This window comes from Rhinopithecus roxellana, chromosome 3 (genome assembly GCF_007565055.1).
Source record: "Rhinopithecus roxellana isolate Shanxi Qingling chromosome 3, ASM756505v1, whole genome shotgun sequence".
Lineage (NCBI taxonomy): Eukaryota > Metazoa > Chordata > Mammalia > Primates > Cercopithecidae > Rhinopithecus > Rhinopithecus roxellana.
In genome coordinates this window covers 145,469,448-145,491,678 of record NC_044551.1, presented here as the reverse complement: position 1 = coordinate 145,491,678, position 22,231 = coordinate 145,469,448, and the positions used below count along the sequence as shown (strand labels likewise).

The window sequence follows — 22,231 nt, the reverse complement described above, 5'->3', positions numbered from 1 at the left end:
TAGAATCTGCAGAAACACATATTTGATTTTGATGGACCTTGTCTGTTTGCCACCCCCTCCCCCAATCTCAGCTCACTGCAACCCACCCCACCAGGTTTAAGCAATTCTCCTGCCTCAGCCTCTGGAGTAGCTGGGGTTACAGGCAGTCATCACCACGCCTGGCTAATTTGTGTATTTTTAGTGGAGATCGAGTTTCACCATGTTGGCCAGGTTGGTCTCAAACTCCTGACCTCGTGATCTACCTGCCTCGGCCTCCCAAAGTGCTGGGATTATAGGTGTGAGCCACCGTGCCCAGCTGTCTTTGTCTGGTTTTTAAATTTTATTTCTTCATTTATTTTTATCCTGTTTGGAGCTCATTTAAAGCTTCTCCAGTCTGTGGGTTTATAGGTCTTATTAAATGTGGGAAACTTTTTTGGTTGTTATTGTTTCACATTTTTTCTGACTTCCTGTCTCTGTGTCTCCTTCTGAGAGTTTATTACAGAGATATTAACTATTTGATATTATCTCTTAAGTCATCGAGGCTCTTTTCATTTGTTTCCCAGGCTTATTTCTCTTTGTACTTCATTTTGGATAGATTCTACTGCTCTGTTTTCAGTGGTCTTTTTTTCTGCTATGTCTAATCTGCTGTAAATCTCATTCAATAAAATGTTCATTTCCCATATTGTATATTTCGTCTCTAGAAGTTCCATTTTGTTCTTTTAAAATATCTTCCAGTTCTCTATATGAATTATATCTCAGTAAAGCTATTGAAAAAAATCCTTTTGCTCCTCTTTTTGCTCATGTTTTCCTTTACATTCTCAATTATATGGAGCATATTTATAAATTGTATTTTCTTGTTCTTATATGCTAATTGCATCATCTGTCATTTCTGGGCCTGCATCCCGTGACAGATTTTTCCTACTTTTTGCATGTCTAGTAACTAACTAGTTGGATCATGGATATGTTGAATCTGTGTTGTCTCCTGCTGGAGTTTGTATTTCTTTAGAGTGTTGGACTCTGTTCTGGCAAGCAGTTAAATTCCTTTGGATCACTTTGATCTTTTTAAGGATTGTTTTTAAACTTCAGTAGAGAATAATAGCCCTTACTCTAGAGCAACTTTAGTCACATTCCTACGGCTTGACCTTTTTAGAGTTAGAAAGGGATGCATAGTAGCAGTAGCACACCATTACATCGTATTTCCACAATACAGAGATAGTAGACATTGGTAACATTAAGAACATAAATACAGTCATATGCTACCTAACAACAGTCAATGAGGGGCCACCTATACAACATTAGTCTCACAAGATTATAGTAGGTATTTTTACTGTACCATTTCTATGTTTAAATATGTTTAGATACACAGATACTTACCATTGTGTTACAGTTGTCTCTAGTATTCAGTATGGTAACACGCTATACAGGTTTATAACCTCGGAGCAGTAAACTATACCATATAGCCTAGGTGTGTAGGAGACTATACCATCATCTAGGTTTGTGTAAGTACACTCTCTGATGTGCACACGATGAAATCATCTGATGACACGTTCTTCATAACATATCCCCATCATTAAATGATGCAAGACTGTCAACACCTGTAGTAAGTTTTAGGCAGTGACTATTTATTATTCAACCAGTAGCATCTGCCAGCCATAAGAGTCCCTGATTATTTCATCTCTGTTTTTCACACTTTGGTTTTAAATACTGTCAGAGTCAAATAAAATATAAATACAAATCTCTAAATTTAAAACATTTTATTTGGGGCTGGGCGTGGTGGCTCACGCCTTTAATCACAGTACTTTGGGAGGCGGAGGTGGGCGGATCACCTGAGTTCAGGAGTTCGAGACCAGCCTGCCCAACATGAGGAAACCCCATCTCTACTACAAATACAAAAATTAGCCAGGTGTGGTGGCACACGCCTGTAATCCCAGCTATTCAGGAGGCTGAGATAGGAGAATTACTTGAATCCAGGAGGCAGAGGTTGCGGTGAGCCGAGATCACACCATTGCACTCCAGCCCGGATGACAGAGTGAGACTTTGTCTCAAAAAAAGGAAAAAAAAACCCATTTTATTTGGGAAGCAAGAATTGCAATTTGGGGCATACACACAGACCAGGTGGTCTTTGGTATGATGAAGGACAAAGATAAAATTGGAAGTTTTATTGAAAAGGAGAAATGAGCCAGGAGCAGTTGCTCACACCTGTATTCCCAACACTTTGGGAAGCCAAAGCAGGAGGATTGTTTGAACCCAGGAGTTGGAGACCAGCCTAGGCAGCATAGGGAGACCCCATCTATATAAAAAATTAAAAAAAATTAGTTGGGCATGGCGGCACTTGCCTGTAGTCCCAGCTACTCAGGAGGCTGAGGTGGGAGGATCTCATGAGCCCTGGAGGTCAAGGTTGCAAAAAGAAAAAGAAATGTATTATTTTGAAAGAAGGTTCATTGGTATTAGGAAAATTTGGGGGAACTGGCAAGCTCTGATTGGCGAATGACCGCAATGGGTAAAACTAGCCTTAGAGTCACAGCAGGTTGTTTTAGCAGCTATCAGGTAAAATTGGTTTCAGGTTACAGTAGGCAGTTTTAGCAGCTAGGCTGGCAGAGAATTACATTTTTGGAGCAATGATACGTGCTCTCAGTGCTTTTTCCCCTGACCTCCCTACTCCATTTTAATTGAGTGTGATAAGAATGACCCAATTCATATGATCAAGTTTCACAATACTTTTTTTTTTCTTTCCCCAACAAATACAACTCCAATTTCTTCATCCCACCTCCATTCCAGGCAAAGTTTTTTTTATGTCTATAGGAGGGAAAATCTTTGTATAACATACACACTTACAGTATACTTTTGAAGGGTGATACACATGTATATTTCGAAAAAGAGAGTAATAGTAAACAAGGTGAATATACATTTGAGAAAAGAGTCAAATTTACATTTTTGTAGCTAGAAAATTCACAGGAGACCTAATGAAAGCCTGTGAAGACGTTTAAATATCAATCGGGAAAATTTTAAACTTTTTTTTTTTGAAGCAACAAAAGCAGAGATTTATTGAAAACAAAAAGTACACTCCACAGGTTGGGAGCAGGCCCTAGCAAGCAGCTCAGCAGCAATTTTAAACTTTTAGAAATGAACAAAACACAACTCTTGCCCTCGAGAGTGTTTTTGCTTTAATAGGGAAGGTAAGAGGTGATAAATGCGTGCAGTCCCAGTTCCTTTACATTTAGTAGCACCAACGTAATAGTATTGCTCTAAATAGTGAAATACTGTGTTCTAGTACATGGTAGGGATCCAGAAAATGATAGTTTCCCTTCTTTCATGGATTGCTTGTTTATGAAAAACTGCCAATTGGCAGACTGTGATGAGTACCACAGGGAGATGTGATCTTGTTATAGGAACATAGAGAAAGAAAAGATGATTTTAAGCTGGGAAAGTTAGCAGAAGGTTTTATGGGAAAGGTAGATTTGAGATGGGTCTTGAAGAATGAATACAATTTTGACATGCAGAAGGCATGGCATGAGCAAAGTGATGGTGTGTCTGAGTATGTCGATTTGGTTTTCTTGGTGAACCCCTGATGTCAATGTCAAGTCTTTCTCCTTGAGCTAGTTAGATTTCCCAGTCAAGAGTCCTCCCAGCTTCTGCCTGGAGGGGAGTGTTCTGGCTGCCTGGGTTCTGGAGAGGCCGTGGATCTCAGCATACATTGTGTCTGTGTTCCTATCATCCTTCTGGGTTAGGTACAGTACTCCATCAACTGTGCTTGTTTTGCCTTTCCAGGGAAGAAATCTCCAGTTGGCTGCTGATGTGGAGGAAGGGCAGTTATCTTTCAACTTGGAGTATGGTAGGGCTTTAGGGAACCAATTACTTTGAACCAATCCTCTTTATTTTAGAACCTCCTTTTATTCCTTTCCAGAGCTACTGGTACCCTAATTCCTGAGTCTTTTGAGCATTTTGTGTTGTAAGTAGAGTTGGCTCTTGGTTTTCCTAATTACTGACGTAGGATTTAGCTCTCAGGTGTGCTGAATTGGTTATTGTTCATTTGTTTTCCTTTCTAGCTTTAGATATCTCATTTGCAGTTGTTACCTCTCCTCTCTGTCCTTATGGGCTTATGTCTTCAAAAGAAAAGAAAAAAAAAAAAACTCCAGTAATGAGGTTTCAGGAATGAGTGAAATTGGATCTGTGTTTAATATGCCATCTTTACCCTGAACCCAGTGTTTGTTTCTTTTTTTTAAAAAAAAATCACATTATAGTTAGGTTCATTGCTTTATTGGGAATCTACCTCTTTAAAAATTCTGTGCTGGTTGTGAGTTGATATAATGAGACCAAAATACTATTGTTCTATTTTCTTCTTATTTGCTACCTAAGAGCCAAAGAAATGTCTGAGGACCAGGAATGTTTTAAAGTCTTTGGAAAAATTGAAAGAATTCTGCTGCGATTCTGCCCTTCCTCAAAGTAGAGTCCAGACAGAATCTCTGCAGGAGAGATTTGCAGTTCTGCCAAAATGTACTGATTTTGATGATATCAGTCTTCTACGTGCAAAGAATGCAGTTTCTTCTGAAGATTCGAAATGTCAGATTAAACAAAAGGTATGTAACTGCTATAGATGAGTATCCACTTACCTAGAATAATGGGTTCTGAAGTACTGTCAGGTTCTCTGGGGTCATTCATGGCAATGGTTTCTAAACATGGATGATCTTCTGAATCATCTGAGGGAGCTTTTGTGTTTTAGTTTAGTTTTTTACATCCCTGGAGATTCGATTTACTATGTTTTGAGAGGGATTAATTGGTTTGTATGAGAACAAAACAAAAGCCTTCCAGGTAATTCTAAGGTACTGCCTGGATCAGGAGCCCTTGACTTGGAAGGATTCTTTATAGACAATTAATACAAGCACAGTTTCTTACAGTCCTTCTTAAAGTTTCCATGATTACCTTAGCTTTACATTGGAATCACCTGGAGACCTTAAACCAAAAATTGCCATTAAGAACCTTCCCTCAGAATCTTATTTAATTGGTTTTCACTGAGAAATGGGCATGGATATTTTTAGAAAGCTTGCACTTTATATTTTATTTTTATTGATGAGGTCTTGCTCTGTTGCCCAGGCTAGAGTACAGTTGTGTGATTATAGTTCACTGTAGTCTCAACTCCTGGGCTCAAACAATCCTCCCACCTTAGCCTCCAGACAAGATGAGACTGAAGGAAAAGCAGTTGTTTTAATCTGTAGCTGTGATTGACAATCATTGAATTAGAGAAATGATCCTATATATGTATATGTGTATGTATATATTTATTTGAGTCATTGAAATTCTAATGAAAGCTGTTGGCCTTTTTCCTCAGAAAAATTCTCAAGCCAACAAAATTTTGCCTGTAATTTTCAAGATTTCACACCTTTCCCACAAAGTCCAGATCCATGAACTCCTCCCTCAGCCAGGCTAATATTGGTTGACTTATCTTAGATCATCAGAAAAAAAAAAGGTGTTTTTGTTTTTAGTCTCTTTTCATACTTAGAAGCAGTCCACCTAAGTATAGTGGTTATTAAGCATAGAAATCATAAAGTTTATCCATTAAAGCTCACTTTATTGATAGGAGCATTTACTCCAAAGTCTCAGAAGAGCATATACATTATTGCTTTATACATAGAATGACCAACTTGGCATTTCCACATCACAGGAAATTAGAAGTAAGTAGATAGAAGGGGGCACCTGGAAGCAGTGCCATTATCACAAGTGATAAGCTGTTTGATGGCATGGAAAGACATGGATGAATGGCAAAAAGCTACTGAATGAACATAAATGCCCCATGGTCCAAGACCATTAGGGTGGGGTCGGCAGCGCCATAACTGTCAGTAGATTTTGAAATATATTCTGATCACTCTGCATTGTCCGGACAAGGTTAAATTGAGTTCAGCATACTGTCTCTGGGAATATGAAATAGAATGTGATGTATCTGATAGGTATTCCCATCCACATCATTTCTTTTTAAGTTGCTTATTTTGTTGCCCAAGTATTAATATGTACAACAAACCCTCATGACACAAGTTTACCTGCATAACAAACCTGCACATGTACCCCTGAACTTAAAATGAAAGTTAAAAAAAAGTTGCTTAATATTCAAGTATTTAGATTGATTTAATTGTTAACTTCCCATAAGGATAAAACTTTTTTTTTCTGGAAGCTTATCCCATTTCCTAAATGAATAAAGTATAAAGTAAGAGTAAGTTTTTAAAATTTAAGAAATATATTTTCTGTATTAACTTTTATATTGCATAGCATATACCTGCATTTCACATAAAAATCATGGAAACAAAATAAGAAACCCATCAAAATTAAAAGCAAATACATTCTCAGGTATAGGAAAATTGTTATGTAGTCCTTGGGGTGTCGCTTTGCCAGCTGTAAACCTCTGTGGCTGGTGGTGCCTTTGCCCAAGTTTTTACTTGTACCTGGCTGGGCTCATTCCTCCCACTGGGCCTGGCAGGCTGTGCTTGGCTTTTGCTTTTGGCCCGAATCTCGCAGCTGCCAAGGGTGAGCCAGGAACAGAGTGTTGAGGGGTGTGTGAGCCAGTGACCATGGGGTCTGGCTACTGTGCACAGCAAGGCATGCCAGCTTCAGCGGGGTGGGCAGCTCCAGGTGCCAGCATGAGTGAGGGCTGGACCAGGTGTACTGCAAGCAGCTTCCACAGCTGGCACCAGGGAACACAGTGGTGCCCAGAAGCTTGGAGATTCCAGGAACTGCAGAGCCCAGAGAGGGTGTCATAGACCTGACTTGGGAGCCCCTAGGTCTGAGCTCCCGAAAGGTCCACAGCTCTTCTCTCCTCTCTTCTCTCCTTCTTGTTGCTGCAATGTGGCAAGCAAGGGACGTGTTTCAGGCCTGTTTGTTTACAGCTCTTTTAGCCCTGCCGTTCCATGGGTCCCAAGTTCTTGTCCCGCTTCCAAAAAGAATGAAGTATGTGGACAGGTGGAGGGTGAAGCAAGGCAAAGAGGGGCTTTCTTGAGTGACAGAACATTCATGGGAGACCCGCAGTGGGTAGCTCCTTTCTGCAGGCAGGGCATCCCAACAAGTGAGAAGTGTTCAGCCTTCAACAGGGAGGAGACCCTGGAGTGGGTAGCTCCTCTCTGCAGGCAGGTTGTCTACTTGTCTCTTCGAGTTTGGCCGAGTCTGGGGGTTTGTATGGGCTTGAGAGGAGGAAGTATGTGCTGATTGGTTCATGGGCTGGCATGGGCAGGCTCAGAAAAAGCACTGTAAGTTATAATTCTGGTTCATCAGCCTGGCCCCCAGGCTTCAGGCTGTTCCTGGCTTGAAGGTGGGGCTTCACCCGGACCTGACCCTTTCTGCCCAGGAGCCTGTCTGCCTCCTGCCGTCATCCATGGCACCCAGGCTGTTTGTGCCAAGGACCACCTGCAGGACAGCTCTGAGCTGCCCTCAGCCCCCTCCTCGGCCTCCTTCCCATGCTCATCAGTGTCCAAAGTCCAGAGGGGGCCAAGGCAGCAGGGGGCTGGCATGTTAGCACTGCCCTGAACATGTGCACAACTGGCAAGGTTGCAACAGTTCCCAGGCTTGGCCTCAACTTTGAGATCAGAGTGGGTGCTGGGAGCTGGGAGAGGCCAGGCAGTGGAACAGGTACTTCTGAGCCTGCAGAGAGATGGGGAATTCCCTTTCTGGGCCCCTGAGAGTGCAGAGATGCCTGGGTCCACAGCTGCAGCTTGGGTGGCTGCTGCAGCTGCACCCAGGAGGGCGGGGCTCCTGCCTGCTCCCAGCCCCCAAGAGCACAGAGATGCCCAGGTTTGCAGCCATGGCTGGGCAGCCACAGCTGTGCCCAGGGAGTGTAAGGCTCTCACCCTGCCAACTTAGAAGGGGGTGAGGCTTCTTCCACCCATTTCTGGCTCCTGCCGGTTCTGTGGAGCGTGCAGCCCTGGTTGTGCCTCTCCTACTGCAGCTGGCGTTATGGCAGTGGCCGCTCTCGATGGGCTGCCACTGCCATCATAATGACCTGGATTTCTCTTGCCAACCTCTCCACCCTTCACCATCTTCTTATTGCTGATCTTTGGAGGTTTGCTGGACTGCACTGTTCAAATAAATTGAGTTTTTTTTTTAAAAGTTAGTATCTTTACCTGATGTCCCGGTAAAGCTGAGTTGTTTTAAACATTTGAGAACTACAAAGTGTACATGTTTCTGGGTTTTCTTTTGGATTGGGGTTCCCATTCCTGGGCCATTTTGCTTCTCTCTCACTCTGCCCTCTTTTTGGTCATCAGACTTTTAGGCCATATTTTTGATTGTAGGGGGAGCTGGGTAAATTTTTAGAAGTTGGTAGTGACAGAGTGGCAATTAATTAGAAGTTGGATTTAGCCTATAAATTTGTCTCATTCTCATTTTTCTAAATTAAGTCTAATAAGCGAGGAATTTTGTCTAAGCTGTGAATTGGAATTAATTATGGTAGGAAGGTAAGAATAGTAGGAGTAGTAATGTTGAAAATGTGGCCTTGTGCTGTATATTTTTTAACAGTTTTTTCTCATGTTTCTTTACCAAGAGAATCATGGTTCTTTCTTGGAATAAGACTTTATAGAATGTGCTGTCTTTTACAGTGTGCTTGGAAGTAAAAAACATTAAGTGCACCTTTATCTGTTGGCATGCTTTGCTCAAAGTGGTTTTGCCCTACTCCTGAGAGAAAGGCAGATTTGTCCCCATTGGCCTTTTGTGCATTACACACCTGAGAATAAATAATAAAAAGAAGAGAAATTTTTTTTTTATTATACTTCAAGTTCTAGGGTATATGTGCATAACGTGCAGGTTTGTTACATATGTATACTTGTGCCATGTTGGTGTGCTGCACCCATCAACTCGTCAGCACCCATCAATTCGTCATTTATATCAGGTATAACTCCCAATGCAATCCCTCTCCCCTCCCCCCTCCCCATGGTAGGCCCCAATGTGTGATGTTCCCCTTCCCGAGTCCAAGTGATGTCATTGTTCAGTTCCCACCTATGAGTGAGAACATGCGGTGTTTGGTTTTCTGTTCTTGTGATAGTTTGCTAAGAATGATGGTTTCCAGCTGCATCCATGTCCCTACAAAGGACGCAAACTCATCCTTTTTTATGGCTGCATAATATTCCATGGTGTATATGTGCCACATTTTCTTAATCCAGTCTGTCACAGATGGACATTTAGGTTGATTCCAAGTCTTTGCTATTGTGAAGAGTGCTGCAATAAACATACGTGTGCATGTGTCTTTATAGCAGCATGATTTATAATCCTTTGGGTATATACCCAGTAGTGGGATGGCTGGGTCATATGGTACATCTAGTTCTAGATCCTTGAGGGATCGCCATACTGTTTTCCATAATGGTTGAACTAGTTTACAATCCCACCAACAGTGTAAAAGTGTTCCTATTTCTCCACATCCTCTCCAGCACCTGTTGTTTCCTGACTTTTTAATGATTGCCATTCTAACTGGTGTGAGATGGTATCTCATTGTGGTTTTGATTTGCATCTCTCTGATGGCCAGTGATGATGAGCATTTTTTCATGTGTCTATTGGCTGTATGAATGTCTTCTTTTGAGAAATGTCTGTTCATATCCTTTGCCCACTTTTTGATGGGGTTGTTTGTTTTTTTCTTGTAAATTTGTTTGAGTTCTTTGTAGATTCTGGATATGAGCCCTTTGTCAGATGAGTAGATTGCAAAAATTTTCTCCCATTCTGTAGGTTGCCTGTTCACTCTGATGGTAGTTTCTTTTGCTGTGCAGAAGCTCTTTAGTTTAATGAGATCCCATTTGTCAATTTTGGCTTTTGCTGCCGTTGCTTTTGGTGTTTTAGACATGAAGTCCTTGCCCATGCCTATGTCCTGAATGGTACTACCTAGGTTTTCTTCTAGGATTTTTATGGTATTCGGTCTAACATTTAAGTCTCTAATCCATCTTGAATTAATTTTCGTATAAGGAGTAAGGAAAGGATCCAGTTTCAGCTTTCTACTTATGGCTAGCCAGTTTTCCCAGCACCATTTATTAAATAGGGAATCCTTTCCCCATTTCTTGTTTCTCTCAGGTTTGTCAAAGATCAGATGGCTGTAGATGTGTGGTATTATTTCTGAGGACTCTGTTCTGTTCCATTGGTCTATATCTCTGTTTTGGTACCAGTACCATGCTGTTTTGGTTACTGTAGCCTTGTAGTATAGTTTGAAGTCAGGTAGCGTGATGCCTCCATCTTTGTTCTTATGACTTAGGATTGTCTTGGCAATGCGGGCTCTTTTTTGGTTCCATATGAACTTTAAAGCCGTTTTTTCCAATTCTGTGAAGAAACTCATTGGTAGCTTGATGGGGATGGCATTGAATCTATAAATTACCTTGGGCAGTATGGCCATTTTCACGATATTGATTCTTCCTATCCATGAGCACGGTATGTTCTTCCATTTGTTAGTGTCCTCTTTGATTTCACTGAGCAGTGGTTTGTAGTTCTCCTTGAAGAGGTCCTTGACATCCCTTGTAAGTTGGATTCCTAGGTATTTTATTCTCTTTGAAGCAATTGTGAATGGAAGTTCATTCCTGCTTTGGCTCTCCGTTTGTCTGTTACTGGTGTATAAGAATGCTTGTGATTTTTGCACATTAATTTTGTATCCTGAGACTTTGCTGAAGTTGCTTATCAGCTTAAGGAGATTTTGGGCTGAGACAATGGGGTTTTCTAAATATACAATCATGTCATCTGCAAACAGGGACAATTTGACTTCTTCTTTTCCTAACTGGATACCCTTGATTGAGAAATGTTAATAATAATAGATTTAATGAAATCAAACTTAAAAACAAATATGTAAAACATTAAGATATTTAGACTTTCAAAATTTGCATAAAAATTCTATGGTAGCTCACTTGGTTCATAATTTTTTTAACCTTTTACTTTGAAAATATTTGCAACCTATAGATAATTTGCCTGAATGCTACAATGTGCTTCTATAGATTCACCAAGTGTTAGCTTTTCGCCAGATTTGCATTTTCCGTCTCTGGGAACTTATTATTATGGTTAATATTTTTAAAACTTTATAAATCTTTTGGTTGCCAGGATACAACACTTTTTGATGTCAGTCAGTTTGGATCATCAAATACAAGTCATGAAAATTTACAGAAAACTGCTTCTAAACCAGCTAACAAACGTTCCAAAAGCATTTATACGCCGCTAGAATTACAATACATAGAAATGAAGCAGCAGCACAAAGATGCAGTTTTGTGTGTGGAATGTGGATATAAGTATAGATTCTTTGGGGAAGATGCAGAGGTAAGTCCTTTTTTCAGGCACTATTTTATGTTTTTCTTGTCTAGCCTTAGATATTTTTCAGTATTTTTGTTTCATCTTCTGACCTTATATAAATGCTGATTTGATCAATCACCTCTTAAAAAATACTGTTATTTAAAGTAAAAACTAAAAATGAACACAAGAAATTTGGTGGGAACCAGACTTGATGGGGAGAAGTGAGGGGTCTCTATTGGAATATTAGTGCTTATTCTCCATGATACTAGGCCAATACTTTTTATCCATCCAAAGTTTATTGGATGAGTCAGTTAGTGAATGAACCATAATCATGTAAATATGTTTTCTAATGAAGACTCAAGCAAGAAAAATTTTTTGAGATGTATAGAAGTTCCTCTGTTTACCCTTAATTTATGAATTTTCATAGCTGGGAACAAAGTTAAGTCTCAATGGAAGAACATGTGAACTTTGCCAGCTACCACCAGAAATTGTTTGAAGTTTTACAGATCTCTTTGTGTGTCAGTCAACTTGGTGTCTTATTCTAAATTGGGATTGTGCCAGGTGTGGTGGCTCAAGACTGTAATCCCAGCACTTTGGGAAGCTGAGGTGGGTGGATCACTTGAGGTCAGGAGTTTGAGACCAGCCTGGCCAACATGGTGAAACCCCGTCTCTACTAAAAATATAAAAAAAATTAGCTGGGCTTGGTGGTGCATGCCTTTAGTCCCAGCTCCTTGGGAGGCTGAGACAGGAGAGTTGCTTGAACCTGGGAGATGGAGGTTGCAGTGAGCCAAGATCCTGCCATTGCATCCTAGCCTGGGCGGCACAGCAAGACTCTTGTCTCAAAAAAAAAAAAAAAAAAAAATTGGGATTGTATTTAATGTTGAAATATTTATTATAGGCCCTAGTCAAGAAGGTTGAAAGTGAAATTTGAGCATTTCATGGGCAAACTTAGGGAAAGTATTGCTGATTACACGTTTGTTGGAAGTCATGAATGCTTGTGATGATTCTGTAGCTTGAGACCTGGTTGGATTGTATACCAGAGAGTGATGAGGTCGCATGTCTGTGACTCATGGATGGGAAGTAAAGACTTGGTCAAGTTTTTTTCTTCAAGTTTCCTAAATCCTCTGTGGCAGGCAAGCAGCGTTCTCTAAGTCAGGCGCATTATGCTGTGTTCTGTGATACTAAATTAGACTCTGAAATAGTATCGCCATGTTTTCTGAGGGCAGGAACAAATACGTAGTTGGCATCCCCTAGGTGAAGGAGAGAAACTGTCTAGGTTAAATGGTAAATTCAGGCCTGACCGTGGTAAAGGCTGATGTTTTCCTGCCCTTCTGTGAGGGACTAATAGAGTTCAGAGATGGGCTGAGGTTGGGTAGTGAGAGTGTTGGAATTAGAGTTCCATGGCTCCAGTGGGCAATATCTAAGCCATGGTGCTTTCTAGAATAAATCAGGGAATCAGATGGTGCTACATGGTTCTATATTTCTATCAGTCATGCATCATTAATTAGTTAGCCAGCCCGGGGCTTCTCTTTTTACTTTTTCATTGATTCTTCTGTCCAGATGGGTTCATCATTTCTGCATACTCTGTAGTATCTTTTAAATGTCAGTCATTTGCAAATGCCATGGAGCAAATGCTTATTCTTTTACAGTCTCATGCTCTCTGTATTGGATAGTCTTTGTGTAGGGGAAGCTCTAAGGACATAGAAGACCTGTCATATTTTTCTGAGTCTTTTATAGATACAGATGTTGATACTGAAGTTAGGTCACTGGAATTGCCCAAAAGACATTAAACTATAGGCTTCTATACAGGCTATACAGGGAACATTTTTAAAAACTTTTTATTGACATAGTACACATTTAGATTAAGTGTACAAATCCTAAATGTATACCTTGATGAATTTTTAACAAAGTGAACCAACCTCACATAGGGAATCTTAAAATAGAAATTTATTGATATTTTCTTTTTTCGTTTTTTAGATTGCAGCCCGAGAGCTCAATATTTATTGCCATTTAGATCACAACTTTATGACAGCAAGTATACCTACTCACAGACTGTTTGTTCATGTACGCCGCCTGGTGGCAAAAGGATATAAGGTCAGCTTTGGCTTTAACTTGTGGGAAAAGGAAATTGGGATTCTCTTCCAGAGAATGCAAATGTATTTCGTAAGGTGGTAGGTAGGCTTCAAATGGCTTAGAATTTTGCATTTGAGAGAAAAAGTGTTTCATAATTATTAGCATTGTATATTTATGAGTTTTTAACATATTGTTAGATATTTAGGGTAAATTTTTTAACTGTATGATAGTGTTTCTTAGCGATTTATCTACCCTCGTCAACTCCTATAAAACCCTACATCTGAGCATTGTGGACTGATTATTTTAACCATTTCAGAATTGACCTTTAAACATTTTGAAATGAGTTTTTACAAATCAAATCATTTTTTATCATTTGATATCAATATTTCTTATTTTTGTTGAAGGTGGGAGTTGTGAAGCAAACTGAAACTGCAGCATTAAAGGCCATTGGAGACAACAGAAGTTCACTCTTTTCCCGGAAATTGACTGCCCTTTATACAAAATCTACACTTATTGGAGAAGATATCCTTTTTGGACAGGAGTTTTTCTATTTAATGGTACAAGGGCTTTGCTTGAAGATGGCAGGTTTTTGTTTTATTATTGTTTTAGTTGCTCTTTGGGAACTTTTTAGATGAGCTGAGAGGCATTATGGTAAACTCTTGATTAGGTGTGCTACTCAAGAGGGAAGTAGTGGCTGGAAACAAGCATCTTTTCAGATGTCATAGTAGAAGGCAAGTTCATCATACTTGAAGAGCAAGAAAAAAAGCAACCCTAATAAAAGATGATGTCAGGTTAGTATCTGATTTGAAATTATATCTTCCTTAGCCCATTTGTGGGTAGTAGTTAGGTACTTAGGACCTACAAGTTCCTCAGGGTCTTTCCAAAGTGAGACCTAACAAATAACTTACTGAGGCCAGGCATGGTGGCTCATGCCTATAATCCCAGCACTTTGGGAGGCTAAAGTGGGCAGATTACTTGAGCCCCGGAGTTTGAGACCAGTCTGGGCAACATGGCAAAACCCCATCTCTACAAAAAATACAAAAAAATTAGCTGGGCATGTTGGCACTTGCCTGTAGTCCCGGCTACTTGGGTGGCTGAGGTGGGACAATCATGTCAGCCTAGGAAGTAAAGGCTGCAGTGAGCCGTGATGATGCCACTGCATTCCAGCCTGGGTGACAGGAGTGAGACCCTGTCTCAAAAAAACAAACAAATTCAAAATGTGAAAAGAAAACTGCTGAAGTCAGAATTAAGACAGAATTAAATGCCTATAAAATATAATGGTAGTCCATCTTCATTGTTAACTTTATAAAAATTTCATTACTTTTGAAAATGGATTGTGGGTGAAGTTTTCTCACTTTGTAAGAATTTTCAGTGTGCATAATGACTGCCCCTAAATTTATGGTAATTCATAAACGCGGTGTGTTATTTGAAGCCAAATAATTTCAAAAGCAAAATTGTCAGTTTCAAAAGCCAAATAATTGTATGTAAAATTAGATCAGGGTGCATTTAAAAAAAATTACTATGGAGTGGAATCAGTTCTCTGATAATGAAAGAATGGAGGGATAAGAAAGCCTTAAATGATACTGTGTGAAAGTATTATTTCTATTATGGTTTATTACAGATCTGCTTATTTCTCAGCTCATTTAATTCTAAGGACTGTTTTGTTCCATGAATACTGTAAATAGGGAACAGCTATCACTCAAAATGGGCTCCAAACTATTAACAACCTTGTGTTGTTCTAAGCTGATGAGCCTGTAAGAACCTGGTATTTTTATTTTTTCTTTTGCCAAAGCTTGAATCTCTTATTTGAAGCCCATTTCTAGTACAGTCCCCCTTCCTGCTTTTCCTTTGCTGCTTTTATGGCTCCTATGTCCTGATGTCCAAAGATATGCCCAGACTTTGCCCCAAATCAGCTTTCATCCCTGAGATTTAGTTAATGGACTCATTTTATACACACCTACACAGACATACACACACATATAATGTATATATGTTTCTGTTTTCTTTTCTCATGTCTTTAAAAAATTCTCTTGCTATATCTGGGAGCTTTTAGGCACATTAAAAGAGGAAAATAATTTACACCATTTTAGTGTATTTATACTTTGAATTGTGGAATTAAACATTATGGGATTGTTAAGGATTCAAGTCTCAGCACCATCCAAGTGAAGAAGTGGGTTATTTGGGCCTCTCTGGTGTTTGATATACTCCACTAAGCCCTTTGGAAGTAAGATACTGGTTATCTGTCTTTATGATCTTTATATCTTAGGAAAGATAAGGCATGCAACTATGATCTAAATAAATCGGAAGAATGACTACTGGGCAGATTTTGCAAAGAGCAAAAGTACTGGGTGAAACGAGCCATCATTTTATTATTTATATCTTTATTTTTATTTTTTTATTTTGTAGAGACAGGATCTTGCTATGTTGCCCAGGGTGGTCTCTCAAACTCCTGGCCTTAAGTGATCCTACCACCTTGGCCGCCTAAAGCGCTGGGATTACAGGTGTGAGCCATTGCGCCTGGCTGTGAACCATTATTTTAAAGGAGAAAATAGTTAGTATTATTGGAAATTTAGCATTATTAGCATTTAGAATTTAAAATATAAAAATGATTATTTTTCTTTAATTATTATTAAATGTGAATCCCCTAATCAAGCTGGACGATGCTGTAAATGTTGATGAGATAATGACTGATACTTCTACCAGCTATCTTCTATGCATCTCTGAAAATAAGGAAAATGTTAGGGACAAAAAAAAGGGCAACATTTTTATTGGCATTGTGGTAAGTACTTTGCAGGTGAGGAACAAATGTTAGATGTTCATGGTATCTCTAAATATGACCTATCATGTATGGTTTATAATAAAGATATCTGATGAAGTATACCCTCAGATAATTATGCAAGAAAAACATTTTTTCACAATATTATATGTTAAATCACTAGTTACAATTTTCTCATGGCTACTTGGTACTTGTAGCAGTCCGTTCTCACATTGCTATAAGGAACCACTTGAGACTGGGTAATTTATAAAGAAAAGAGGTTTAATTGGCTCATGGTTCCACAGGCTGTACAGGAAGCATGGCTGGGGAGGCCTCAGGAAGCTTACAATCCTGGCGGAAGGCAAAGGGGAAGCAATGACATCTTCACAAGACTAGCAGGGGAGAGAGTGAAGGGGGAAGTGCTACACACTTTTAAACAACCAGATATTGTGAGAACTATCATGAGAAGAGCAAGGGGGAAATCTGGCCTCACAATCTAATCACCTCCCACCAGATCTCTCCCTCAGCATTGGGGATTACAATTCAACATGAGATTTGGGTGGGTACACAGCTAAACTATATCAATACTCTATGCTACGGAGAGATCCAGTTGGTTTTGGTCCATGTGCCCTGGAATTTTAAGGTTGAGACAGACACAATGGCAGACATGCATGTGGACAATGTACAGATAGCAGAATAAAACACTAAGCCAACACAGGCATGGGTGGCAAAGTGTTCTATAAATTTCCTCTAGGGATTTGAAATTAAACATGAATGACTATGGTATTATATCTAGATTTGGAGGAAGGGATAGTTAAAGAGAAATGATAATTGGCTGATATAAAATGCCATACTAAATATTAGGATTATTTATAGTTTTCTAGATAAATGTAATTTGTGAATTATAGTTTTATTTTTATTTATTTATTTATTTGAGGTGGAGTTTCGCTCCTGTCACCCAGGCTGGACTGCAATGGGTGCAATGGAGTACAATCGTGTGATCTCGGCTCACTGCTCCTGGGTTCAAGCAGTTCTCTTGCCTCAGCCTCCCGAGTAGCTGGGACTATGGGCACCTACCACCACACCAGGCTAATTTTTGTATTTTTAGTAGAAATGGGGTTTTATCACATTGGACAGGCTGGTCTTAAACTCCTGACCTCAGGTGATCTGCCCACCTTCGCTTCCCAAAATGCTAGGTTTACAGGCGTGAGCCACTTTGCCTGGCCAAATCATAGTTTTATTGATTTTTCTGGCAGTTGATGAATAAATTTGCCCATTTACAGACTTACCTGGACTCTGCTAAAAGTCTTAGACTTTTTAAGGCCCTTCAGAACAATCAGACACCCCTTTTCTGTTGTAAGTTAAGCACATGTGGAACTCTGTCCAAGTGAAAACTAATTCTCTTTGCTTTTTCTAATTTCTACAGTCAGTGGCAATATCAACAAAAAGTCTTACAACCTGAATGTCTCCAATGTGCCTTTTAATACCTTATTTTGACTGCATAACTCTGTGTTAACTTGACATTTGCTTAACCAATAAGCCCTTCTTTCAGAGAGTTAGCATTCCTGTTGGTGTTAGACAGCTCTAAATGATATTTTTATCCTTGAGAAGCACGTTTTATCTAGCTATAGGCAGTTGGACCTATCTACAAATAGTAAAGTTATTTACTTTTAAGCTTTAACATATGTAATGTGCTATTTTATATTTACCTAAAACTCAGTCTAAAGAACAGAGTTGATAGTATATAATTCCTACTTAGTGCATTTGGAAATGCCATCTGGTCTACCACCAAAGTTAACCATGTGTGTGAACTGGGACTCAGAAAAATGAAAACGGCTCTTTGCCCTTCAAGCATTTTCTTGGGGGCTGTCCTTTACTTCAGCAACCACTTTTGGGCTGATGACATCCTGAGCTCTGGGTCCAAGCTGCACCTCTCCTGAGCTCCAGGCTCCTGCATCCAAATTTTTATTGAACAAAGACACTTAGAATTTACTCTGGCTCCTCAAACTCAGCGTGACTGAAATTGATCTTATCTTCCTTTACCCTCAACACTGTTTTTCCTGTCACGATGGGTGTCACCCATTGCCTGGTCACTATGTGGGAGTCACCTTTTAAGAACTGGTAATTAGTCTGAAATTAAGGGCTTTGCTGTTGTAGTAGCACTGTAGTCAGGCTCTGTGCCTTCAGTCTGGGCAGTGCAGTTTTATACAGACTGATTTAGGTTTTTCAGTGTGTCACATATCACACAGGATAATAGATGTGAGTATTGCAGTATGGACCATTTCTCTGATTAAAGAAAAAGGGAATTCAGCTGACTGAAAAATTTGTGACTTTGACATCTGTACCTGGTTTTTGTAAATGCTTGGTTTGTAGATTGGTATATAAGTTTACATATGTATCCTTATGTACTGATAGTCTATCTCTCTAGGCTCTAGAGAAAGCCTCTGGGCTAGAATTAAGGATGTTCCTTAATTACAGTTAGAGAAACTATAACACTGCCTCCAACCCATAAGATCCCTGGGTGTCCATTCCCTCCAGAGGTGACTGTAATCCAGACTTTTAAGATAATGATTTCCTTGCTTTTAGTTGGAACTTTTAGTTCCAGCCTTACCACCTTAAACTTTATATACAAATGTCAATATAGTGTGTGTATTCTTTTGGGTTTTGCTCCTTTTGTTTACCATTTTGTATGAGAGATTTATTTACATGTGTCACTGTAGTTCTCTCATTGCCTTGTCCTGTTTCATTTTATGATCTACAGTTTATTCATTCCTCTGTTGATGGACATGTGCATTCTTTCTAGTTTACAGTTGTACAGAGAATGCTGCTGTAAATATTTTTGTATGTCTTGTATCGTATACAAATGCCTGAGTTTCTCCAGAGTATATCCCTGGGGGAGGAATTGCTGAATTATAGGGTATGGATACTTCAGCATTCCTAGATGATGCCTTGCTATTGTCAGAAGTGGCTTTCCATCAGTAGTATATGAACACAGGGATTGGTGATTTTTCCTTTTTTAAGCTAATGCAGCCTGTAACTAGCTCTCATGGCTTTCATAAGGATCCATAGTGGCTAACAGTGTGTACTGGGGAGTAGACAGATTTCCTGGGTTTGAATCTTTGACTCTACTTCATTGTCACTCTGGGACCTTGGCTGGAAACTTCCCATCACTTCTCCAAACCATGATCTTTTCCAGTTTATCTTTGCTGCTATTGGCTTAGGATGTTAGGGAGTAGGTTCAGGTTGGCATGATGATTCCACTGGTTAGACTGTCTACTTGGGCTTCATTCACAGTTTGGTAAAGTATACTTTTTGTGGGTTACTTTGATGTATGAGGTAGTAATTTACTGCTGTTCTGGTGGTCTGGTTACTAGGACCATATCACTTGTTACTTTGAGTGATAACTACTATTTGTACAGTGCTTTATAGTTCACAAAGAATTCATGTTTATTTTATAATTTGATCCTTACAATAACCTTATGAGAGAAGTAGACTGGTTTGGTTCCATTTACAGAGGAAGAAACTGAGGCCTGGCAGTGTTTGGTAATTTGCCATAGTCACTTCGCTAGGTATATTAACTCCAGGCCTCGTATTCAGGGTGGCTCTTGGAAATCTGATTTATAGCATGGTTTAGATATCTGTGAGTCTGACTCTTCATGTAAGAGCGTTGAAAAGCAAACAGGTTTCTAACACTTTAGGAATAGAGTACATACATACTCCTGAGTGTATCATCTTTACCTTTTCAATGTTTATGCTGTGTTATAGCCATAACTGGGAAAATACATTTTTCCTGTAACATATTTGTATTTGTTTTTAGGGAGTGCAGCCTGCCACAGGCGAGGTTGTGTTTGATAGTTTCCAGGACTCTGCTTCTCGTTCAGAGCTAGAAACCCGGATGTCGAACCTGCAGCCAGTAGAGCTGCTGCTTCCTTCGGCCTTGTCCGAGCAAACAGAGATGCTCATCCACAGAGCCACATCTGTTAGGTAAGTTGGCGCATCACTGGAAAATAATACTGATTCTAAAACTTAGGTTTAGTTCCAAAACTGATAATTACTAAAGTTGCTAAAAATAGTTTTTACTTATAAAAATTGTATTTCCACTGTAGTAGTGGAAATTAAAACAAAAAGTAAAACAACCAAGCTGGGCATGGTGGCACATGCCTGTAATCCCAGCCACTTGGGAGGCTGAGAAGGAAGGATTACTTGAGCCCCGGAATTTGAGACCAGCCTGGGCAACTAAGGTGAGACCCCATATCTAAAAAGCAAAGAAAAGAAACACCACCTACCCCTACTATCACCTTAATGTAGGACTTTAGAAGGCAGTCTTTTTGAAGAGGTTTCTGATATTATTTAATGATATTATTTGATAATTACAGGGTTTATGATATTTAATTATATTATTGGTAATCTTTAGTTTCTGGAGATAATTTAGAGTTCACTTCTTAAAAAGTTTATGTAACTTTGGAAATGCTTTGTCTGTGCTGCAAGTTTCAATTCATGGCTGTGTCCAGTGGTTTTATTTACTAGATCTAAAATCAGACCACTTATTTATGAAGCAGTGTGCTAGGCACTGTGCATACAGAGGAAGAAGATGTGGTTATGATATATGTCTGGCAGAGTTTACAACCCCACAGGAGAGGAAGATGTGTGCATACCTAACTGGACTTAAAGGCATGATGTATTAAGTGCTAAATGTGAAGGTGCCTTTTTGGAAAGATTCTGTACTGCCACCTGGAGTGTGGTGGGAAAGAGACCAGAAAGGTGTGCTGGGGCTTCAGTGAAGTAGACTGTATATTGAGGAATTTGGACTTTCAACTAGGCAGAGAAGCCCATGAGGATTTTCATGCAGTAGGCAGACAAATCATTTAGAAAATCAAATCCAGGCACAGTGGCTCATGGCTGTAATCCCAGCACTTTGGGAGGCTGGGGCGGATGGGTCACCTAAGGTCAGGAGTTCAAGACAGCTTGGCCAACATGGCAAAACTCCGTTTCTACTAAAAAAAATATAAAAATTAGCTGGGTGTGGTGGCAGACACCTGTAATCCCAGCTACTCCAGAGGCTGAGGCAGAGCAATCGCTTGAACCTGGGAGGCAGAGATTGCAATGAGCCAAGATCATGCCACTTCACTGCAGCCTGGGCGAAAGAGCAAGAGCAAGACTCTGTCTCAAAAAAAAAAAAAAAAAAAACCGAAAAGAAAATCAAACTGATGATTAAGTGAAGTTCTATGTGTTTATTTGTCCTTAGTGTTGTGTTCATTTTCATTTGAATTTAATTTCTTGCAAAGTAGCTTTCGTAATTTGTTTTTCTGATTAGAAAACTAATATATGTTCATTTAGAAGACAAAAAAAAAGGATAAAAGTCATAAGTTGAATTCTATAACCCAGAGCAAATGACTAGTAAACATTTTGGCATATTATTTCCGTGTGTGTATATCACTTTTTTCCATTTGTGAACTTGTATTCCTGCTGCAAAATCACTTTTGTATCCTGTGGGGTTTTTTTTTTATATACTTTAAAATTCCCCATTTTTAAAAACTTTATTGCAGAAAATTTCAAATTTACACAAAATTATACAGAATAGTGTCATGAACTCCTATGAATCTATCAACCAACTTCAGCATTTCTCAGGACCAATCTCATTTTTCTACCCTCCCTCCCCTTTTCTCTCTCCCTGGATTATTGGCTTTGAAGCAAATCCTAGTGAGCATAATTTTATCCTTTAATATATTCAGTAGGTACGCTTAAAAACAAAATAAGTACACAACATTGTCATATAAGTGTGTCATAATTTATCTATTCCATTTTTATTGTATTCATTTTTTCAGTATTACAAATACTGTTATGATGAATATGCATATGTAGAAATACTCAAGTGCATTTCTGATTATTTCCTTAAGATAAATTCCTGAAAATGGAATTAACTGGATCAAAGGGTATGAATGTTTATAAAGCTCTTGATTGCTTGCTAGAAATGGTAATGTCAATTTATACTTCTACCAGTATAGTCTAGGAGGGTTCTTTGAACCTTTGTTCACATTGTGGTTGATCACTCAAATAATCTCTGCCAGTCACATAGGTGAAAAATTTTGCATCAGATCTCTTTATTTTGATCTTAATCCTTTTTTGACCATATGTTCAAACTTGAATAATTGAAAGTCAAACAGTAAACTAATAAGGAGGGCTGCTTTTACAGAACTGAAAACA

At 39.3% G+C, this 22,231-nt stretch overlaps 1 protein-coding gene across 4 annotated transcripts in view; it reads left to right on the top strand.

The window, feature by feature from the left end:
- The window catches only part of MSH3 (mutS homolog 3), a 227,530-nt gene that overhangs the window by 6,157 nt on the left and 199,142 nt on the right, over positions 1-22,231 (top strand). For all 4 annotated transcript variants that reach the window (XR_004056310.1, XM_010386022.2, XM_030927020.1 and 1 more), the window contains exons 3-8: positions 4,336-4,556; positions 11,014-11,226; positions 13,177-13,293; positions 13,677-13,794; positions 15,906-16,051; positions 19,845-20,011. Coding sequence is in view for 3 of the 4 variants with exons in the window: in XM_010386022.2 (XP_010384324.2) it covers positions 4,336-4,556; positions 11,014-11,226; positions 13,177-13,293; positions 13,677-13,794; positions 15,906-16,051; positions 19,845-20,011 (982 nt within the window). In the remaining variant the exon portion in view is untranslated. The remainder of the gene's footprint in view (positions 1-4,335; positions 4,557-11,013; positions 11,227-13,176; positions 13,294-13,676; positions 13,795-15,905; positions 16,052-19,844; positions 20,012-22,231) is intronic.